This window comes from Malaya genurostris, chromosome 3, assembly GCF_030247185.1.
Source record: "Malaya genurostris strain Urasoe2022 chromosome 3, Malgen_1.1, whole genome shotgun sequence".
Taxonomy (NCBI): Eukaryota; Metazoa; Arthropoda; class Insecta; order Diptera; family Culicidae; genus Malaya; species Malaya genurostris.
The window spans coordinates 61,364,029-61,388,862 of record NC_080572.1 but is presented as its reverse complement, the minus strand read 5'-3'; the positions used below and the strand labels follow the sequence as shown (position 1 = coordinate 61,388,862).

Genomic DNA, 24,834 nt, shown 5'->3' with positions numbered 1-24,834 from the left:
GTTTACAGATTGAAACTACTTAACATCAATCCGATTCCACCAGAATCTACGGGAAACAACGAACTGTGCCGTATTATACCACACAAATCGCTGGTTAAACTGTGTGGTTAATCCCTACTTTTGTCTGTACCTATAATTCTTTCTCGGACCTGTTCTCCACCGACGAAGTTCCCCCCAAAATCACTCCATTCTCGTTCGGAGAAGAACCGATGAACTACGGCGAATCGGCCTCTGTACATTGCAGTATTGTTTCCGGAGATTTTCCCATACTGATCGAGTGGTATTTCAATGGACAGTTGGTTACGGAAGTAGAAACACTAGACCGTATCACCGTCGCCAGCGTCGGTAAACGAACAAAGGCCCTAGCAATAGACGGAGTTAACGAACAGTATGCCGGAAACTATTCTTGCAAAGCGTCCAACCGAGCTGGTTCGGTGTTATTCAGTGCAGATTTGATAGTAAATGGTGAGACAAACGGAGTGTGATTTGTAATATTTTATCCCATCCTCTAATGACACCTACCTCAAGTCGTCGAATAATTTCTTCCATCTAGGAATCAGCTTTAATGTTCCATTAAGATTCGGACAATTTAATCATCATTTTTTACAATTAAGTTCCTCCCAAGATAACGCCATTTGCCTTCGGAGATACTCCTCTGAACTATGGAGACTCTGCGTCCGTGTACTGTAGTGTTACTTCTGGCGATATGCCGGTATTCATCGAATGGATGTTGAATGGAGTTCCAATTAATCAACTAGCGGGAATGGGGAAAATATCGATTGCGGATGTGGGACGTCGATCCAAGGCACTCTCCATTGATGGCGTAGATGCCGGATATGCCGGCAACTACACCTGCAAAGCGTCCAATATAGCGGATAGTGCTTACCATTCCTCACAACTTGTAGTCAATGGTAGAATGTATATTTGTTTTCTTATGAACATTTTTTTCAGTCCCTCCCAAAATTGCTCCGTTTAGTTTCGGCGATCAACCACTTAATTACGGAGATTCTGCTCTTGTCTACTGCAGTATCACATCCGGAGATTTTCCCGTAAAAATCCAATGGTACCTGAACGACTTATCAATCGATGAACTTGATCCGTTCTACAATATAAATCAGGCCAATTTTGGAAAGAAAGCCAAAGCTCTGTCGATCGATGGAGTTAACGAGAGGCATGTCGGGAACTACACTTGTCGGGCAACGAATCCTGCTGAGACCAATTCGTACACGGCGGAATTGTTTGTCAATGGTTAGACATCGGTGCATCTTAAAATGTATTATTTCCCTCCCACAATCATACATTTCACCTTTCAGAGACAATCGTCCTTTCGACTCCGGAATGACCCAAATTTGTTTCGTAATCTATGTGTTTTTTTTTTTGTAAATTTAATATCATTGCAAGTCCCTCCCAAAATTGCCCCCTTCGTATTCGGAGAAGAGGCTCTGAGCTACGGAGACTCCGCTTCAGTGCAGTGCAATGTCATTTCCGGTGATATGCCAATCATGATTGAGTGGTTCTTCAACGGGGTTCCCATTTCGCAAACGAACTTTGCCGATAACGTCAACATTGCGGACTTCGGGAAACGAACGAAGGCGCTCGCTATCGATGGTGTGGACGCCCGACATGCCGGCAACTATACCTGTCGGGCTACGAATCGCGCTACCTTCGCTTTCCATTCAACCGAATTGATTGTGAATGGTTTGTTTATGTTTAAAAAAAAATGATAGATTATATTTGAGCGTGTGATTTTGATTTTGTCCTAAAAATCCTGTCTTAGTTCCTCCCAGGATTCTACCGTTCAGTTTCGGTGGTGATCCAATGAATTATGGCGACTCGGCATCGATTCAGTGTAGTGTCATATCGGGAGACTTTCCCATCGAGATAGAATGGCTGTTGAATGGAAATGCTATCAGTGCCATCGATAGTTTAACGGGACTAACTACCACGTTGTTCGGAAAACGTGCTAAAGCTTTGAGCATCGAAGGTATCAGTTGGAACCATGCCGGTAATTACACTTGTCGAGTATCGAATCACGCGGGTGTTGCCGAATTAACCGAAGAGCTGATTGTGAATGGTATCTAAATTAGAAATGTACTACTAGCAAAAATGTACTCTTCTTCCCAACCACTCCTAGTATATTCTGTATTCCCATAGTTCCTCCCAAGATCACCCTCATCAACACTGGCGATAATCCCACATTCGTGGATGAGTTTTCCCAACTGATTTGTACGGTGATCAGCGGTGACCTACCCGTCGATTTCGTGTGGATATTCAACGGAAATCATTTAGCAATGCGAAATATTCAGGGAATCAAAATAGAAACTCGTAAACGCGGCAGCACACTGAGCATTGAGTCAGTCTAAGGGTTCCATGCTGAAAATTTTACGTGTAAAGCTAGTAACAGAGCAGACGCTGTATCCGTTACAACCGAACTCATGGTGAAGGGTTTGTTGAAAATCTATCCTTATAATTTATTTTTTATCCACACAAAAACAACTTATCCGAACAAACTACATGTCTCTCGTACCACCCATTCTATACATTCCAGAACTTCCCGAGATCGAACCCTTCTCTTTCAGTGCTCACGGGTTCAACAGTGGTGGCTCAGCAAAAACGATGTGTACGGTCGCGTCCGGCGATTCACCGATCGATCTCTACTGGCTGAAGGACGGCCGTAAACTAGATGCGTCCGTTATCCGAAGGATAGATGAGTATTCATCGATAGTATCAATCAGATTGGTAACGATTTCCGATGCGGGAAATTATACTTGCGTCGCTAGAAATCTAGCCGGCGTGGTACAGTATACCAGTCAGTTGGTAGTCAAGGGTGGGTTTCATATATGCACTACAATGTGAAGATCTCTTCGAACGTTGAATACAATTTCTCAAAATTTCGTTCTATTTCACGACGGTGGCCAATTACAGTAGGGACTCACTTTCTCGTGTTGCCCAAATTCCTTCGCCGACAAAAGTGCTTTCAACTTCCTACCATTTGATCCCCCAAATACCTTCCCTTCTAGAAAGCACTTATCTTCGCCGTAAAGTCCTAGTATAGGTTGACAATCGACGGGGCTCTTCTCATACCTCACTGTTCCTTACAAACCTGCTCCCGATCCGAACGTTTTAAGTTTGTAGATAAATTGCCTGGTTTCGAATAAAACAGCTCCAGCAGTTTGTGTTTATTCCAAACAGGATGTTGTGCATGCGTATTCCTCTTCTCACATCTCTTAAGTTGTCCCCGTTTTTTATAACTATGTGTGCGTTAACTGCAATGTGGGCCTTTGCATGACCGTAAACGGAACGAATTTAATGGTGTACTTTGTGATGTGCGTATTTTTCCAACCCACACGGTTGGACGATGCTTTGAAAGACGATACTTTGACTCATGAAAAATTGATTTGCTTCCTAAGAATATTATTGGTGTCTATAGCATATTAATAATCATTGAATTTAATTTGAAAATCTTGTAAATAATAAAACCAAAAACGATTAAACAAGGAACCAAGTTTCAGATTGTCATACTGAATGGCAATGCTAACTAAATTTAGGTTATCGATGTTTCGATACTATATGATATGAATACCCACATAATTTACTACGATAGATACAAAGATAATATGTAAACTAAAATACTCCAAGGTGTAGTCCTATCGGGTTGTTCAGAATGTTAATGTGGAACATAGATGATCAAGAACCAAATTACCTAACATTTTAAATAGGGTAACGGCTCCCTATTTCATCTGAGCTCCTATTTCCATCTCATCCCTTCACTTCATTACTTTGAACATGAATAATATTTTAAAACCTACCTGAACCAAACTGTGAAATGTTTTAAAATGATTATAAAAGCTATTGTCACACTTTCCTATTGAAAGAAATGGTTTTAAGTTCTTCGGTTATCGTTTTTTTTCATTTCAAATAAACTCACTTTTCAATTTAGGACACATTTTCGTCTCAAGATTTACAGTTCGTCATGTTTCTGATTATCTACTAATCGATTCGTCTCAAAACATGATCACTTTTTCGCACAATTACACTACCATTGAATGCTGGATGACTTCATAATTAGTAATGCTCACTTGCTACTTGTTTAATTAACGATTTAATACTTCAAAAACTACCCGACAAACAATAAAAGTCTTTAAAAATATGAGATGAAAGTTTTTCACTTAGTTCACTTGATTGCGCTTTGTTTTCATCTCATTTGGTTTCGCAAAATTGCCAAGTTATCTCATAATGTTACAAAACAAAAATTGTTTTTCTTCTTCAAAATCTCATCAAAAAGTATGTTTTTTGGTATCCGTGACATTAGTTTAATTATATTATTGATATTAATATTTCAATAAAACTGTTTTGGCTTCGAATATTACCAGGAAGAGCATGTTAAATACTAATGAAATAACCATTGTGGCAAATCTAGTAGCACTGGTTTCATTCCGCTATACGTCAACATAACGCTGTGAAGTGTGTGTGTGTTTCATCGGCTGTGCACAGAGATGCCAGATATTTTCATAGAAAATATGTATTACGTTGCATAGAAACTCTATATCTTGTCTATCTGTTTTCACTAATAAAATGATGTTAAATCTGTTCTCACTAATAAAATCTGTTAACATCATTTTATTAGTGAAAACAGATAGACCAGATATAGACTTTCTATGCAACGTAATACATATTCTATGAAAATATCTGGCTTCAAATAGTTCAAATTGGTGCCAAAATTTAATATAAATGTTTGTCAGTGTTCATAATCAATTATCTACATAAAAGATTTCCACTTTAACATGTGATTTGTCCGTTGATTAATAAACTTTTAAAGAATCACTGCAATCAAATACTAATAGATACTCAGAGAGAAAAGTCTAATTTTTTACTTCTTTTTTTCTATGAACCTGTACAAATCTGTATTAAATTTAGCAAATCTTTACAAAATCGGTACTTTGATTTAAACCAGTATGCGAACGCAAAAATCTATACAATACATATAAATCTGTATAAATGGCATCTCTGGCTCTACACTTCGTTTTAAGAAGGGCTAATGAATAAATAGTAACAATCACAGTTTTGTTTTTATTTAAAGTTCATCAAATTAACTTTCCAGTAAAATTTTAAATTTAAAGCGAAAGGTAACGGAAACGACTGAAAAATTTTTAAACGTTGAAATGATTTCAAACTGGTTCTAAAAATATCATATATTGTCTCATAGTTGGCATTAGGCCGTTTTTAAGAAGAATTCTGACATTTTGAACCTGAGAGTGTAATAGTGGAATATTTCGTTTTGATTGCTAATTTATAGGATGAATAAAGGATCAACGATAGGATGGATAAAAATCCATTGAGATGAAATTAGGAGCAGAGTAGTGAACATTTCATAAGTGTTTTTTGCTGTTTTATGAACATTATTTTAATTTCCAAGGAATGTGAATCAAATCTCAATGTGGAGCAAGGCAAATGAAGCAGTAATATGAAATAGTTATAGTGATTTTAGTGGCTAAATCGAGGTTTGAAGGCGACGTCCTCACAAATGAGATGAAATAGGGAGCCCTTACCCTATTGCTATTTGTTATTGCCTTTGCTATGGACCATCGATGCTGTTGTCATTGTGCATCAATAATATTATCTAAAAAAAACACGCAAGAGTTTGTTTACAAATGTTTCATTTCCGAGTAGAAATGGAGTGACGGTCAATAAGTTCCCGATCTGACAAACAGATGGCGTATCTAATCAAAACTCTATCCAGCGTTCAAAAGAGACATTCTTTAGATGTCAAAATTGCTCGAGCTTCGGATCATTGGTGTGTTAATAGGTGTATAAACAAGATGGCGTTGGGGTTCAAACTCAAAATTATTAGGATGCATTTTTTCATTTTTCGAAAAGTTTCAGGCTTAGACCCTGTCTAATTTCAAACAAACGACTTTATACCCATTTTTTAAAGATGCCGATAAGTCGATCTATACAGAATAAATCGGCAAAAAGAATGATTTAGTAAGCATTTTGCGTATGTGGAATCCATTTGTGACAACTGATACGATATACGATAGCGGATGTTCACATTCGTGAATACTCGTTTTTCTCGCTTTTTACCTATTTTTTCGCTCAAGCATTGAGCCAGTGACTGTCATTAAAGAAGGTGACAAGCGATTATAAATACACTCTCCTATTCAATGCTTGAGCGAAAAAATAGGTATAAAGCGAGAAGACTATTGTTTGATGGACAGAGAAGATGTTTGAATGTAAGGTATCGGTCGAGTGACGGCCAGGATGTAGACCATGTTCGATGTACGTTCTACCATGTCTGACTGGCGTTTTAGAGTGGCGAAATGGTAGCGCGTATGCAAGGAATACATAAGAACGTAGGTTCGAGTCCTGTCTCTGAGCGTATATTTTTCCAATAAATCATCTTTTCTGTTAGTTTTTCATTCATTTGGTTTCATAATCCAGTATTTTTTTTGGGATTTAACATCTGTGCATTACGCAAATGACACGGTAATCCAAACAGTCCCCAGGTCAGACCAACACTGAAACTTTTTGGCCCTGACAAAGGCATATTTGCGGGAACAAGTCAAGGCAGCGAATTCTATAACAACTTTTGAAAACACTGCAAACAAATATTTACGATCGTTGGCGAACAGTCTGTGCTAACACTAATTAGCAACGGAGGGTCAAAAGTACGCTCATTGACGTACAATTAAATGAATCTCGGAAATGTCCCGTCAAACTGTAGTAGAATAAAGAACAGAGTAATGAAATAAAAATTTGCCTTACTCAAAAACTAAGTTCGTAATGTTATTTTCAATTCGTATTTCAATTTACTGGGACATAACGCATGCATAACGCTCTAGTCGTCCAAATGAGGTTATATTATTACGAAAATTGTCTAAATAGGTCATTCCATCGTTATGCAAAATCGAAAAGTGAAGAGATAGCTGAGATCGTAAATATTGCAAAAGGAAGTGAATTCACAAATTTACATGAGCACTTGCATTTTGCAAAATGAGTCCCACGTTTTCTAACAGCTGATCGAAAACAACTTATTGCTACGATTGCAAAATTCCATAAATTGAAATCCAAACTATCACCGTATCGATCACATTCGCCAAATTTAACCCCCAGAAACTATTGTCTGTTATCAGATTAGAAAAAGAATCGTTCTGGAAAAAAGATATGCATTGAATGATGATGTCTTCACTGAGACTAAGGAGAAATCGTTGTATCAAAATGGCATAGAAAATTTGCTACACCGTTGAAACAATTGTATTGAATAAATTCGAATATGAGAAAAAAAAAGATTTTCTTTGTCTGACCGGGGACTTTTTGATCGACGTGGTAAATATGTTTATCGTACGTAAACATTATCCGAGGTGAATTTTTACATTACGTGTAAATATTCGAAGCATGTTCTAACTGTCGAACCAAAATATTTTGCCATTTGCTTTCAAGCTTCACTTGTATCGGAAAACCGTTAAAATCTATGCAACAATTCAAGCGCACCCGAACCGTACTCGGCTGGATTTCATACGAGACTATGAATAAATCAGTTAACCAAATGTTTCGCTTTCGATTCAAATGACCAATCAGAGCGATGCTTTCCAATTTGTATGTCGCTTACCCTTAAAACCACATCGTTTTTATTAGGGAAATCACGTAATTCAGCCTAGCCTTAGATTTATTTATTATTGTTCATTATTAATAAAGCTTTCAATCATAGATAATCATAAATACATGGTTTTATCCATTTGAAAATACTCTTCAATTTCGTAAGTATGTCGAGCATGCGAATAATGAAGCAATGTTGTACATATAGCCAGTGAGTATGACACAGTTCGTATTGCACTGTTACAAAAAAACTTCATTCAATTATAATGACAGCTTGTGGTATACCTCTGATGGTTAATAAAATGAATGGTTACGCGTATGTTTTTTTTCTTTAGAATCGTTTTCACGATCGAAACATCATTTTAAATGATTTGGAATTGGAAAGAGTTTTCCGATACCAAATTAAGGATCAAATAACAGTGTTCGGAAAACAGCTATTGTTGAAATTCCCAAGAGCAGTTTTTTCTGCAACCAAAAGGTGCGTGAATGAAACGAACTCTACGGCAGCGAAGAAAATTTAACAAATTTGACATTTTAACGTTTTTTAACAACGTCTATTTTCCCACGATGTTATTTTGCTGATTGAAAAGTTTCAATTTTCTTCAAATTCTCATAAAACACAATTATCAATGTCGAAGTGTAAACAATATTTGGATGCATATGCATATCGAGTTTCGCGTTGAAATACATTTCAGACTGATATAGGTAATCACTTGTTATTCAACATTCGCATTGAAGAGTTTTTCATTGGTAACAATAATTTTAGTATTATGTACAATGGGTCATAAAGTGACTAAACACAATTGGTTCACGTTGCGTAATATATTTACAGGTAACTATTAGGCATTGATATTGGCAGTAAAATAACCTCTTATGTGCACTGAAAATGTTTCGAGTTATAAATCAGACATCTGTAGACATTGGAAACAAGAGTAATATCGTTTGTGTTTTGCAATTGCACTTTTGAAATTTCTAGCGTAGATCATTTCAATCAAAGATCCTTCGCATTTTATATTTTGTAATAATGCTAGACATACACTGCTGTCCCAGTTTCATTAACACTTTTAAAGTAATTATTGATTGAGTACTGAGCATTTCAGTACTTTGTGAAATTTCATCTACTGTTAACGTTCCTATTTCTGAAGTATTAGGTCAAGAATACGGGATGTATTTAAATGTATCCTTATATCTGCTTGGTAAACTATTTCATGAGCAATTAACTTTACCTAGTATATTTAGTTTATGGGAATAAATTCTTCTTTTTAACGGTACGATACATAAAGCATACAAGATTTTTAATGTTATAATGATGATGGTTTGCTAAAAGGAAGAATGATTATAAGATGCAGGGTCTAATAATCGCACTTGCGATTAAATTGTCATTCCTCTGAATTTTGACTATCTCTTTCATCATTTCATTGTATGTATAGTATGACACTTTAAAAACAATTTGTGCTAAGGTTTTCATAATTTCAACTATTTTTTTTCCATGCTCTTTTTAGTTATTACGTCAATGATTAACTTTATGTCCCTTTTTTTATCAAACACGAAACGAATGCACGATTTTCAATAGAATTACAAAGTTGCAGTTCCAATGGAATTCATTGAACGAGTTGACAAGAGTTTCACATGCGACATCCACCATTTCAAAAAGCATACGCGAAGCTCAGCTTATATGTAAAGTTGTTACCCAAACCATCGCACAGTCGTCCTTCATTAAAATTATGGCCTTATTGTAATCTCTTCCTTGTTGGTAACTTTTGTAAAGTTGTAGGGATTATTTACGCTGTTCTATAGAAATGAACGTATGTTTAGACAGATAGTAAAATAGCATTTGGGAAGCTTTGGACTTCGATAACATTGTAAAAAGTGTCATGTCTGGTAACGGAGTCAGAACTAGTTGGCTCAAATGACACGTTCCCCTGGTTTTTTTAATTTTGTGGAGAAAATAAACACAATAAAAGAAGTATGAGGAGAACAGATTCGGTTTTATATTCTGAATAGTTCAAACTACGTGTGTATGATAAATGTTTATTCTTATCATTGTAACCCAGAAAGCATCTCGCATCCAAAGACGGAGACTTCATGGCTTTTTGGACAGTTTCCGTCAGCTTATTACTACGGAATTAGAAGACAAACTGCAAAATATCTCTTCGATGACTGACATTTCCTATGACTTTCTTGAATGATTTACACAATAAAGTGCCTAGTTCTTGTTACGACATTCTTGTTCTACTTCGGAAAGTCTACGTGGCTTCAAATACTGTACTTTTTTTTATACAATAGATTTAAGTTGGACAAAATATTCAGTTAACTTCAAAATGATGATTAAAAACATTGTACAAATTATGTTTCGATAGAAGGAATATATGAGACTGAAATGTCTGAGAAAAATAATAAATAAAGTGACAAGTAAAAAAACGATTTTCCCAAGTAAATCAAACTTTTACAGAGCTCAATATTCCGTAGTAACAAGCCAATCGAAACCATTCAAAAAGCCATGAAGTGTCCTTCACCGGGCGTCAGATGCTTGTTGAGTTACAATGACAAGGCACAACTTTCCAAATAATCACGAGAACATGCCACTTGAGCCCATTTGTTCAAGAATCAAGAATAACAAATGGAAAACTAAATAAAAATAATGTTAAAACTTACTCGAATTAGACAAAGACATTTATTCTGATTCACAAAAACCCGTTCTCTCGCTTCCCGAGTTTTTCAATTACTTATACGTATTATTTCGCACATTTATTTCGTTGACTAGCAATATGTATATGGGTAGTATTTCACCCAGTTTTATGTGTCAAAGAATACACTGAAAACTTTTTTATGCGGATTCCGAAGTTACGCGTCCATCCCAGTTTCCCATACATACATACATTCCCATACTTATCAGGCGTCCGGATGACCCAACCTCATCCTCGGAATAGTTGAAAATAATAAAACCGAAATTATTTAGTATTGGTTACCGTAGTGTGGGTAGTCAAAAAAATTCCTTTTAATTCCGCTATATTAATACAGTGGAATTAAATAGAATTTATTATCGTTTTAAGCGTTTTAGTTCATTCCATTAACCACTCAAGAAAGTAATTTTAATGTTTTTAACGCGAGAGCGCCTTTGAAATGTTAACTAATATTGGTTCACCAGCTGAATTCAATAATAATTATCTCAACTATTACCAATAGTGGTAGGAACGTCATTTACCTCATAGTACGTTCCTTCCTTCCTACCGTTTTACTGCGATTATCCCCATGTTAATTGGGGCTGCTTCCGCTGTTACTTCTCCGCTCTCACTCTCTAGGGAAAGAGTAAGCAGACGTCTGTCAAAAATTCTAAATCAAACGCGAGTTTGTTTATGTTATATTTCCTTTCTTATGTTTTTTTTCTTTATGTGTAAAAAACTATTTAAATACGTATAGTCCATAAACCTCATATACATCAGATATTCATTTGCCCATAAAATCCTTGGATACTGTCGGATACAAACCTTTTTTCAAAGTTTAGATGCAAATAAAAACAACTCCTAGACTAGAGTGATTTGATATGCATCCTTTTGCAATATTCTGACATAATATAAAACTATCTATAACTTGGTAAGTTTAAGAGACAAAAGATTTTTTACTCCATAATTTATGTTCGGTGCACATAACCTTCGTAAATAAATTCACGTTTAGTCTTAGACTCTGACTTAGACGACGCAGTGATGAGTCTAAGACGAAACGAAAATTTTAACTCTACAATTTTATTTTTTTTGTAGAACAAATCATTCCTCTAGGATAAATGGGAAAAAAGAGTTAGAACAAAAAATGGAAAGGATTGTAAACCCTTTTGGTAAAACTACCGCATAATGAACTAACGGATACATTCAGCAAAATGTTTTTTTTTCAACAAAGTTACCAGAAATTACATTTTGTACAATATCGTCAAAGATAAAAATTTCCCATCTGTTCCCAGTAAGTAATTATTTTACTATCGGTCTTCACACTCGTATTGGAACATGCTCGTTCATTTCCATAAAACCGCATCAATACCCCCTACTACTTTACAGAAGACACCGATATGGAAAAGTTTACTACAAGGCCGCAAAATAAAAGCATGAAATTTCTGTTTTGGACTACTGTACAATGTTATCAAAGAGGGTCCACGGAAAAGCCGGCGATATGAAAACAACTAAAATAAGAGCTCTTTCTTCTGAGTTTGGTTGGTTGAAATTTGGTACAACTCATAAATCGCTTTTATTTTTCGAAACAAATTCATTTTGCCTAAGCAGCTGCTTATATTTTTTTAATAACCTTTAACCTAGTTGCGGTCGTTGGCACGGGTGGCTGCTTACAATTTTAACACCAAACTCACTGATGATGTAGAAATGCAACGCTAGATTACAATTTCCTAGCTTCTGTTTCTAGAAATGCACACAGTAAGAGAATTGATATTTTCATTTTCCGTGTGTATAAATAAAGGTAGTAGTATTTTTTTAGCACTGAGCTTTTTACTAGCATTATCTTTAACTGTTCGAAAATATGCTATTCGCAGTATAAATTTAAACTAGTTAATTATTTTACAAACATATTTAGCCAATACGATGAAAACTCGTTTTTTGATAACTTCTTTTGTATACTGTCAATTACACGAACTGACAAGTACGTCAGTTATATGATCGACGTTGACTTGCCATTTAAAATTACCAACATGAAACGTTTCGTTTGCAGTTTTGCCGTCCACATTCTCAAAGAACTGACAGCAATCGAAAACAACAGTTTTGTTTATACAACTGGTTATAAATACAACTACAGATATGTTAGTTGATTCAATATTTTGTTGTTGTGACAGTCACGACAAGGAACAACAACAGCAATATTGAAATTTTGTGATCTGGGGGTTATCCGTGTCTGTTCGGAAATGCACCAGACAGTTATATCACTTTATTCTATTTGAACAAATTGTAGCTAAAGAATGATCGTTCATGTGCTGTGTAGTGGAGAACTATACTTGTTACTCGGCAATTGTAACCAAATAGGATATTTACCTGATGTATATAGAAAGTTTGTCAGTGCAAACTTAAGCGGACAAGAACCGTTTTCGATACGGCAGACAAAATAACAATACGGCAGACAAAATAACAATAGAACCAGATACGGCAGACAAAATAACAATAGAACCTCGCCGATCGTACACACTGTACATAAACAGTGAACTGTCTCATCAAGTTCCCTCTATAAATGTAACAATTCTTATTTTACCAAATCTAAAACGAACGATCACCAAGCATAATCTTTCTTTAGCGTTAATATAATAATCTACTAAATGTAACGTAAATGAACCTTTATTGCCCACAGAATTTGTTCTGATAAGATCTTTTCTACAATTGAGAGGCTTCATTTGTTTGGTGTCATCATGAAACGTATCCATTAGAAATCGGTAATCCGTTCGGGAATGGTTCAAAAGAACTAGTTGTTCTAGAAGAATGGCGGAATCAGAGTTTTTAATTAAAGAATGATAATTCTCTATTCTTTTCAATAGAAATAGGAATGATCGAATTCTATTGGAGAGTGTACACATTAACTGAGTAATTTATAACGAGCCCAGATTTTTTAAAATATGGTTAAAGTAACATTCTCGATTTTGAAGAAAAAAATTACGAAAGTGTATGAGTGTATGATTGATACAAACACATGCCAAGAAGTAGTCACTATTATTGAATTTTTTCACTACAAAATATAATTGGCTTTCATATTTTTTGGAGGAACATTCAAAATTTCAGAAAAATGAATCATCATGTTTTAGGTGGTTCTTTAAAACGATTCGTCGGAGGTACCCATCTCTAGTATCCATCTCGAATATATGATATGATAAAAGAATGTTTTGTGACACCAGCCTACGGACGAAAGCAGAAACTAAACAGACTCTCATTTGTAGTTTGTTTTTTGTTTTGCATAAAACATAGAATGTTCACATTCTTCGTTATACATATTTATTGAGTAGTACATTCGGACACCAATAAAATCAATTAGACATCAATGATTATTTGCAAATCAATCGAAGTTTTGAGTCGAAAACATCTTCCTAACTTATTTGTCGGCATGTCAAGCAGCAAGTATGTCTTTCAAACATCGCACAAGGTAACACCATACTCGTTGGGCCCCGAAAAATAATGCGTGGAAAACTAATTTTCTATCTCTTCCCCTTGTACAATGAATGCATTAAATAAAAATAGTTCCACCGAGGTGGATTCTCGAACCAACCGATAAGGCTTTTGCGCAAGGCTCGAACGCAAAAGTAGAATGTAAAGCTGACGGGTTTCCGAAGCCTCTCGTCAGTTGGAAAAAGGCTATAGGTAAATCAATATTTAGATATACAAGCCTCGATCGATTCAACTAACGCTCGTTTCCCCCTTAGGAGATACCCCCGGTGAATACAAAGATCTTCGCTCAAATGATTCAAGCATCCGCGTAGAGGAAGGATCACTGTTCATCAACAATATCCAGAAGTCCAACGAAGGCTACTACCTGTGTGAGGCAATCAATGGTATCGGTTCGGGTCTGAGTGCGGTCATTTTAATCAGTGTTCAGGCACCACCGGAATTCACCGAAAAACTTCGAAATCAGACTGCTCGACGAGGAGAACCAACGGTACTGCAATGTGAAGCCAAAGGCGAAAAGCCAATCGGTATCCTGTGGAACATGAACAACATTCGTCTGGACCCCAAATCGGACAATCGTTATACTATCAGGTAAGAAAGCGGTTGGTTCCAGTGTTTTTCTATTGAACCTGTATTGACTTGATTTTCTTTTCATAATAGAGAGGAAATTCGTCCCGATGGAGTTATGTCAAGTCTTTCCATTAAGCGTACCGAACGAAGTGACTCTGCTCTGTTTACTTGCATGGCAACAAATGCATTTGGAAGTGATGATTCTAGCATAAACATGATTATCCAGGAAGCGCCAGAAATGCCATATGCTTTGAAAGTTCTAGATAAATCGGGTCGAACGGTCCAACTGAGCTGGGCTACACCTTATGGCGGAAATTCTCCTCTGAAACGATATATTATCGAATTCAAGCGATCTCGTGGAACCTGGGAAAACGATGTCGATCGGTGAGTATAATATTTGCGTTTGAGTTTGAAACATAACCTGAATAAATTTATATCTTGTTCCATAGCGTGATCGTACCTGGCCATACCAATGAAGCTCAAGTGCAGAAACTTAGTCCTGCTACCACTTACAACATTCGAATCGTTGCTGAAAACGAAATTGGAGTATCCGATTCGTCGGAGGTGGTCACCATAATTACGGCTGAAGAGGCCCCGTCTGGCAAACCACAGGCAATTAAGGTTGATCCCATCAATCAGACAACACTGCGAGTAAGCTGGAAGGCTCCACCGCGTGCCGAATGGAATGGCGATATTCTTGGCTATTATGTAGGGTTCAAGCAAACCTCTCAGAACTCATCTTACATCTATGAAACGGTGAACTACTCGCTAGAAGGTGGTGAAGGAAAAGAACATAGCTTGGAAATTAATAATCTTAAAACGTACACACAGTACTCAATCGTGATTCAGGCTTTCAATAAAGTGGGAGCCGGTCCAATGAGTGAGGAAGAAAAGCAGTACACCGCAGAAGGCACTCCCGATCAACCACCAAGTGACACGATGTGCACTACTTTGACATCACAAACAATTCGTGTTTCATGGGTTAGCCCTCCACTGGAATCGGCAAATGGTGTAATCAAGGGATACAAGGTTGTCTATGCTCCGAGTGACCTATGGAATGATGACAAGAACAAAGATTACAAGAAGACTGCCTCCAGTGACACCGTTTTGCATGGACTAAAGAAATACACCAACTATACGATGCAAGTTTTGGCTACTACATCAGGTGGCGACGGCGTTCGAAGTGCTCCTATCCACTGCCAAACCGAACAAGACGTTCCGGAAGCACCTACCGCTATGAAAGCCCTTGTGATGTCCGAAGGATCTATTCTGGTGTCGTGGTTATCACCATCGCAACCGAATGGAGTCATACTGCAGTATACCGTATATATCAAGAGTGGTGAACAGGAACCGAAAAGTCACAAAGTTCCCGCCTATCAAATGAGCTATGAAGCGTCGAATCTGGAAAAGAGTACCCAGTACAACTTCTGGGTAACCGCTAGTACAACAATTGGCGAAGGACAACGTTCAAAAACTCTTTCCGCCAAGCCAAGTGATAAGGTTCCTGCCAAAATTGCCTCGTTTGATGACACATTTACCGCAACTTTCAAGGAAGACGCCAAACTGCCATGTCTTGCTGTCGGATCTCCAACTCCGGACATCACGTGGAAAATCAAAGGACAGGAATTCGTTGCCAATGATCGCATCCGGCAACTTCCGGAAGGTTCTCTTTTTATCAAAGATGTCATCAGACAGGATGCCGGAGATTACACTTGTACAGCCGAAAATTCGATCGCCAAAGATTCTATTACTCATCGACTGATAGTCCTAGCACCACCTCAATCTCCGCAACTATCACTCACTGCCACTACCACCGACTCGCTAGCCGTTAAGCTAAAGCCACACGAAGCCGACACTGCCCCTCTTCAAGGCTACACACTCCACTACAAACCAGAATTTGGAGAATGGGAAACAATCGACGTAGCACTTGAAGCTCCCAAATACACCATCGAAAATTTGTACTGTGGTTCACGCTACCAGGTGTACTCCACTGCCTATAACACGATCGGTGCGGGTGAACCGTCGGATATCTTGAACACCCGAACCAAGGGCTCGAAACCACTGATGCCGGAAATGTCACGCTTCATTGAAGTCTCGTCGAACTCGATCACACTACACCTGCCAGCCTGGAAGGACGGTGGGTGCCGGATGTCGCATTTTGTCGTGGAGCACAAAAAGAAGTAAGTTATTCTGTTATCCATTTTGAAATCACACTATCAATTTTACCTCCATTAGGGATCAAATTGATTGGAATCAAATCTCGAATAATGTGAAACCTGGTGGTAACTTTGTCGTGTTGGATCTGGAACCAGCAACCTGGTATAATCTGCGTGTAACGGCTCATAACAATGCCGGTTTCACCGTAGCTGAGTATGAATTCGCCACTCTCACCATTACCGGAGGTTAGTAAGCAAAGTGCTTTTTTGAAGCTTTTTATTACCATCTCGTTATTGTTATCGGTTATAGTTTTTTGAAATTAAATCTCATTGGATAGCCTGTTTGAGTTTCGAATAGCATTTTCAACATTTGATTGATACATTGATACAAAACTTTAATCAAAATTATGCTTAATTTGTGTTTAGCGTAATCTAATGACATTTTGTTATTGTCGTTGCACTTGGCTGTAGGTTTATAGTTATATTTGTTTTCAATTGACTGCACCTGACATTGTGCAACGACATTAACGAAAAATGTTTCAATCGTTCTGGTTTCAATCATTCACCAACCATCTCATCATCTTATTGTTTGCATAGTTTCTTGCAAGGCATCGACTATGTCTCTGATTACTTTTCTCTTTTGTTTGAGATTTGTTTCTTAAGATTTTGTTTATTTAAGTAAGCTAAGAAACTTCACCGAACAAACCGATTTCGTCTCTGAAACAACCTAAACGTAAATTTATAAACTCGACCAAAAACTACAAACATGAAAAATTCCCTAATTGGGTCATCACTGTCAAAAGTCTATTCGATCCGGAAAGTGAATGTTTTGACTGAGAGTTTGCGAGAGATTTCCTATCCCTAAAAACCAACTTTTCAAGTAACTAATCCAATAGCGCAAAAATCTGTACATACTAAAGACACAGTTATTGAGCACCGAGTGTTAAGATTTACTTCAAATAGTTCAATCTTTTTAAAAGAGCAGTATCACTACAAGCACATTTTTCAAACCCGATAGAATATAGAAACGCGCAAACATTATTTCGCTTTCAATTTTTGTACGATACAGTGAAATCCAGCTCTATTTTTTTTTGGTTTGAATTTGATTTCGTTTGTGTATGTTTAGTTGTTTATTGAATTTACGTTTTGTAGAATCTAGCCAATGTCATCCGTTTCAAAAGGCACGCTCATAGCACGCACCTAAATAGTTGAATTTCGGGGTACGACAACAACTGTGATAGAAATAGCGAGTATCAAATTCGTTTTAATATTCGATCTAAATAGGTAAAAGGTAAATTACCGGAGCTGTTTTGAGAAATTTGCTGGGACAAGGTTTCAACAATGTTTCAACAATTTGGGGGGGTTCAAGGGGAGAGGGGGGTGTCCAAAATGCGAAAAGGCGCCTCATCCACTATATTGACAATGTAAAAAGCGGGGGGAAGGGGGGTGGCGGGGGGTTTATTATGTCAGTTTATAAATAGATAATAAATTGACAAAAAATATGAATTGTCAAGTTATTTGCACTTTAATATAATAAGTACTCCATTGTTCATGAAACTTAATTTAAAAAAAATCTTCATGGGGGGGGGGTTAAAACCCCCAAAACCCCCCCCCCTGCGCACGGGCCTGCTTCAAACACAAAAACGAACCATTTTCTTTTATTTCTTCAAACCAATTGAGGAGTCCTAGATCATATTGCAAACTACTATACAATTTCATGCTATATAAAATCAATCGACTGGCATTTCACATCTAGAAGAAAAAAAGTGTAAACCGAGATATTCGAGCGTCAAAAATGACTCATTTTTACAATTTATCTAACACATGTTTAATGCACTTTGACCTATGTTTAATTGCTAAAACATGTAAATTTACACGCCTGCATTTTTGTAAAATTCTGCCATTTTATGAATTACGTGCTTATGAATTGTGTCATATGTGGATGTGCGCCACTTGTAAATTTCATAATTTTTTTTCTGTGTTCCTAATGTGAAACGTTTCGCAAAACAATTCTAGTTCATTCATGGCCTTCACATCACTCCACCACTAGTTTCGCGCAATAATACGCAGTCCCTAAGTCGCCCAGAACAAAGTGTCCCCTTCTTGGAACCAGAAGAAGGGCAGAAGGTGCTTCTGGAGACGTTTTTCTTTACATATTTGACCGTTGATGATGCCGGTCATTATGTACGGCTTACTAAATTTGCCGCAACCACAGATCGTCTGCCACACTATTTTTCTTTCGGGACGTCTCCGGAATATCCTGGCGGGACTTGCCAATGAAAAACTCCCAGCAAGAGATCTGCTTGGCGTCTACTTTAATGTACGTCTGTTGTCCATTACGATGTATTTTGGTTGCACCAACCACTCGCGGTACATCCTTCTGACGCGGTATTTTTCCACCGTATTCTGTGTAGCGGTTTGGTTAGATACCTTACCTTATTCCGGTTTGCTGAACTGTCCACTGTACGAGACAGACAGAAGAATTGACCATCTCGTCGGTCTATTCTTGAATCAGACGGTTCGGATTGTTCTTGAAGTAACCCCTCTACTTTCTTGCGTTTACAAAGTCTTGGCCTTACATTCCTTTTGTGGAATTTGGCCTTTCTGTTTCAACAAACTTCGCAGCCGATTCTTAGTGTACATAATCATTGCATGGCTAGTACTATGGATCCTCTACTGACACTAAGAATCCTTCCAGGTCGGGGTTCGAACGAACATACGACAACTGGCTTGTAAGACCAGCGTCCTATGCATTGAACCGCCAACCCGCCAACTTTCTTGCGTTTACCGCTCCTATTGTTTGGCTTAAGAACTGCTTGCTTGGTAGCCATCTCGATAACTATTTGACCGATTGTAATGTCATATCGCACATGTAAACGTTACATTCTAAACTAGTTTTATCCAAAATTTTTATTCAAAATACGATGCAATAACAAGTTATACAAGAAAGAAAGTGTTTTTTTTTCGAGAACAGTCTATACTTAAAATACTTAAAATAAATATAATAAAACAAAAATCCATTACTTTATGATGACTAATAATGCAAAAAGTCTTAGGTAAAGTTTCAGAAAAAAAGTAAAAAAAAAGAAAAGATTAAAATCAAAGGTGTATAGTAGCAGGTAAATAAAAGGATCATCAAGAGCCCAATTTTACTCTTGCACTTTATAACACCATAAAAGCGTGATTTTCGAGGTAAAGTACCTTCAGCAAAGTTGCTCAGAATAATGGGTGTCATCTTTAGAAGATTCGATTTATGTAATAAAAATATCATTTTGGCTCAGGGTCAATATAGGGGCTAATTATCGTCAACCAAATTCTGTAGAAAATAATTTCAAACAAATTTGCAAAAGGCGCCATACCGTATCTCGAGTAAAATTCATGATATAAGGTATTTTCTATAATTATATTCTATATTTTAAAACCAGTTTTGATATGAAAAAATTAAATTTTTACGATTATATGTTTTTTCCTTCAAATTCTATAAGGTTGTTTATTATTCAGAACCACACAACTTTTCTGAACATACTATGCTTCCATCGTTTCAAATGAAAAGGGAAATTTTTCAATAATTTTTCCACCGAATTCAAACTTGTTTATTTTCAAAAGTGGCAAAACTGTACAGAAGAAACTAATTCCATATACAACTACTTTAAAAGAGCTTTCAAACGCGTTGATTCTTCGACTAACTCTACATCGCCATAACTATGTAGTTAACGTTGCCATCATAAGATTACAAAGATCGTTCAATAGAGTATTATCTGAATTTGACTTCAACCATCCACGCAAAACAGTACAAGCCAGCTTTTTACTTAGTATTAGAAATTATTATTAGGACTACAATGTGTCTGTTGTTTTTACAATGAATATAAACCGCATTTGTCATTTCTAATGTTTTTTATAACACACTGTCGATAAAATAGTTGGATGAAGACGGTTAAATAATGTTGATCAGTATTTTGCTACAAAACCATAACAGAGCAATACTACTAATTGCAAATAAGAGTGTAGACAAACGTGTATATACTCTGGTATAAAAACTGTGAAGATATTTTACGGAGCGATGACAATGATTATAGAAAAACATTCATTTTATCGTTTTCTCATAAATTTGTTCGAAAAAATTTCCAATTTTGTATGGTAACTTAACTTAACAGACTATTCGGTTTATTGTTAAAACGGGTCTGACCATCAGAGCTAATAAATGTCACTCTGAGCTACGCTTACAAATTATGAGAACGAAATCCATGTCCAGTCAACGACAAAAGTGGAACAGTAATTTCAAAATTGGGTTCTTTCTTTCATTTGCCCTTTCAGTCATTTCCAGTTGTCAGTGAACACCGAATGCTGTACAGTGTTCATATTCAATCAAAGCTTTGAGGATCACTAATGACAGAAAACGATTCACAATTATTTTTACCTGTTGGTGCTCGATTCTGTAATAGTTTTGGTTTCCAAGGATGTTCTGGGGTGTAATTATTTCGATTTATCTTATTTTGATTACTCTTTACGTCACAGATTTTCAATATATCGGTGAAAGAATGAGAATTGAAATTGTACTGATTTACCCTGCAGACGTTAGTTTGGTTTCGTCTTGTCATAGAGGAACGAGTGACGACGTTGAGGAACAACCTTCTCTTTTATTTGAATGAGAGACGAAAATACTTCTTACTCGAGATACGGGTACGGTGCGTTTGCAAATTTGTTTGGAATAATTTTCTATCCAATTTTGTTGAAGATATTTAAGATTTTATGTATTAAGGTTATAAGTTTCATATGACTTTTATGAAATATAATCAGTACTAGATCCATTTATTCGACGTTTCTTTTTAGAAATCATTTTAAAGATCAACTAGAAACTATCAACACTTGAGCAAAAAATAAAAATGCTCATTTTTTTCTGGACGATTTTACGAATTTTGACCCAAATACAAACTCAAAATCACGGATGCCAATGAAAAGCACAGATTTGTGACCCCTGCCAAAAAACGTGTTTCTGTTGTGTGATTTTCAAGTGATGAAAAAATTCTCTATTCATGAACATATTTTTAAATGATTCGATAATAATTCGGTTTCTGTTTTTATTGCCAGCTATGTTTCAGTTTTCATTTTTTTAAATAGATTGAAACCGTCCCATTCTTCTTGCGAATACAAAATCTGGTGGTTATCATAGAAGCACATAAGCATTTTAATAGATAGGAAACGAATTCGAACAATTTTCATGCATAGATATGCCGTTGAAGAAGGATTGTTTTACTGTGTATCTTGTTTCGACTTGTTTCTATCACTGAGTTGTAGCAAGCCTATTGAGAGTTGTTGAAAGCAAAACATTTAGATACTTCACACCATCGTCATAGAACTATCCTGTTAATCATGGCGTTAATTAGTAACGTTAATCTTTTCTAGTTCCTGGTAGATGTTACCTTAGCAAGTTTTCTTTTAATTGTAGCTGTACTTTCATTGTAGCTCTCACTAGTTCCTCATTAGACAACATCATATTCACTGTTTATTGTATCAGTTGGTGTTTTTATCGTTTTTTTTAATTTTTGTTTATTTCATACAACCTGTTCTAGATTCTACTATCAAAACAAAATTAATATCTGTTTATCTCGATGTTTAAAAATCATAAACAACTTATTTTTGAATTAATGTGATAGTAAAGCCAATCAAACCTACCAAAAAAACGCAAAGCAAATCAGATAGACTAACGAATAATATCCCATCTTCACTTTCTCTCTCTTTCTGATTGGTTGTTTCAGGGACAATCGCACCCACTCGCGATATACCCGAGTTAACGGCTGAGGACACGATCCGTATCATCCTCTCTAATTTGAACCTAGTAGTACCAGTCGTAGCCGCTTTACTCGTTATTATCATAGCAATTATTGTTATTTGTGTGCTCCGTAACAAAGGCAACCATAATAAAGGTATAATTATTTTTTTTCTTTCTTCTATTTTTACAAATTCTACTACCACTACTACTACTGCTACCGGTATCGCGTGAAAATCAAATACACGCACACATTTGCCGTTGTGAAAACAAATCAAACACACTCACACATGCGCATCGATTAGGCACGATCGCTCCTAATTTAAGCTCGATCCAGCCCGGTGTCGTGTATCCGCCTTGGATTCCTCACTGGATCGATCTGAACGTAATGGTTCCCTTGATTGCGACCATTATCGTAGTGGCGGTAGGTGTCCTAGTAATTTGCGTAGCGCTCTCACGACGACGAGACGACGATCCACGATGCGGCCCGAAGGATGTTTATTGTAGGTTTTGGTTCCATAATTTTGGTGCTCTGCTGTTTAATTTTTGTTTTCTCCCCACCTTTTATGTTTAGTGTTTTGGTTTGATTTGTTGAAATTTGATTGCGATTCAGAGACAAATTTGGTCGCAAACGAAATAATCACAAAAAAAACAACTGTTTGTGGTTTTCCTCTGTGACGCAAATTTATCACTAATCTCGCAGTTATTCATATTGTCTACGATAACGCAATTTTGATTTTGTGTGATACATTCAGATTTAATTTGTATTATTTGATTTTCAACGCACCCAAACTGTAAAATCATTCGATTATTCTGAACTGTAAAAAGAATATGATTTTCCAAAACACGTGGTTTTACACAATCTGTGCCTAAGCAAGAATGACAATATTCAACCCTTACAATTCCACCTGATTTAGTGATTGTGTGTTAACGTGTGTAGATATCGCGTGATATTGCAAAGACTTCAATGGATACATCATGTAAAATCGAATCACTGGTAGATAGAGTGTAAAATATTCGGCAGTATTTTTCCTGTAGTTAAGATAGAACATATTTTCTCAGTGAATGAAGTCATTTTCGGATATTTTTTGCTTGAATGTTTTTTGAACGTAATTGTTTTAAGCAAAAAATATCTTAAACAGATCAAATAATCGGTTCCGTTGCTTTACAAAAATCAAAGATTTTAGCATTTGATTGAGATTTGATAATATTGGAAAATTCCTTCATCTCTTTTATCCTCAACTGTCATTTTTCTGTATATCCACATTCCCCTTGTTTATAGTGTGACAAATTTATAGCTGTAAATTATTTTATCGCTCAATATGGCTTGTTTCCTCTGCTAAGTCTTTATCCGAATTTACTGTTACCTAAAAGTATTTGTTGAATTGAGTGCGACATTCCCTTGAGACCACACTGTACAGAGCCAAGAATACAAAGTGTAAAACAACGGAAGCCTAATCTGTTGACTTCAGATGTAGTTACGTTATGCTAACACCTACCTGCCTGTTTTTCTATGAACCTGCCCACGAAGACGATGTCGTGTACAATCAGTCAATGGGACCGGCTGGTGCTGCAACTCTGGATAAACGACGACCGGACATTCGGGATGAACTGGGTTACATCGCTCCACCAAACAGAAAGCTTCCACCGGTGCCCGGATCAAACTACAACACATGCGACCGTGTCAAACGAGGAACTGTGATAAGTAAGTATAGTCAAAATGTACTGTCTGGTTACCTTTCACATAGACAGGGTTTGAGGACGGTTACGTAAGTAAGAATCGTAGAAGAAATATTTGATTCTTTCATAGATGTTCCAATTTCCGCTCAATGGATGTTTTGCTTGGTTCAAATGACATGTTTTTCTAATTGTCAATGTAGAGTTAGATTCTTCCTTCCAAAATCACTTTTGAACTCGAGCTTTCAATCACATCATCGACTGAAGACTGCTCCACTTAAAAATTTGGCCGTACGATATGAGTTATTTCTCCAAATGAATCAACATACAAAAACTCCAAGGGTATTTTAATTTTAAATGCTTCAAATTTCGATCAAATATTAATCAGCTTTTCGGATGTTTTGTCGAAGTTTTTGAATTCGGATGAGATGTGAGAACATTTACATTAAGGCTTGTTCGCAACAATATCTGGACAGATTAAATTTTGAATAAAATAAAGGCTATAGCAGGATAAGCATGTGAAATATGCCCCCAAAGGGAATTCATATGTGGTATAACACACATTCGAAAGGTCATAGACTGGAAACAATTTTCTTAAAGTGTCAACCCTTTAACTGCCATATTGACGGAACTAGAGCTTGTTCTATTGATTTTATTTTATTTGATTTTTGAAGAAACCGCTCCTCCGAAAAAATTGAAAAAAATCAGGTATGGTGAAGGTTAATAATTTTTTTTCGAAATTTTTGAAGATGTATTTCTTCCATTAAAAAATTTTTGCACCACATCGGATATTTTAGTGATAAATAAAAATTTTTTGGACATGTTAAGGTGGTATGTTTTCATATTTTTGAAAAATGTGAACGACAGCAATATTTGATATATTCTACAAAATAAATAACAGTCGACCATGCGTCGCCATCAAGCTCTG

The 24,834-nt window shown here is 36.5% G+C and overlaps 1 protein-coding gene across 50 annotated transcripts in view; it reads left to right on the top strand.

Moving 5' to 3' along the window:
* LOC131436005 (cell adhesion molecule Dscam2) overlaps positions 1 to 24,834 on the top strand; it is a 148,364-nt gene that overhangs the window by 97,845 nt on the left and 25,685 nt on the right. For 37 of the 50 annotated variants that reach the window (XM_058604380.1, XM_058604384.1, XM_058604375.1 and 34 more), the window contains exons 11-17: positions 13,812 to 13,931; positions 13,994 to 14,327; positions 14,397 to 14,690; positions 14,756 to 16,486; positions 16,542 to 16,708; positions 22,535 to 22,732; positions 23,761 to 23,934. In XM_058604380.1, the coding sequence (XP_058460363.1) occupies positions 13,812 to 13,931; positions 13,994 to 14,327; positions 14,397 to 14,690; positions 14,756 to 16,486; positions 16,542 to 16,708; positions 22,535 to 22,732; positions 23,761 to 23,934 (3,018 nt within the window). Of the gene's footprint in view, positions 1 to 168; positions 466 to 1,777; positions 2,075 to 13,811; positions 13,932 to 13,993; positions 14,328 to 14,396; positions 14,691 to 14,755; positions 16,487 to 16,541; positions 16,709 to 22,218; positions 22,387 to 22,534; positions 22,733 to 23,760; positions 23,935 to 24,834 lie in introns of all 50 variants that reach the window. The other 13 variants (XM_058604410.1, XM_058604408.1, XM_058604419.1 and 10 more) reach the window with 4 other exon arrangements.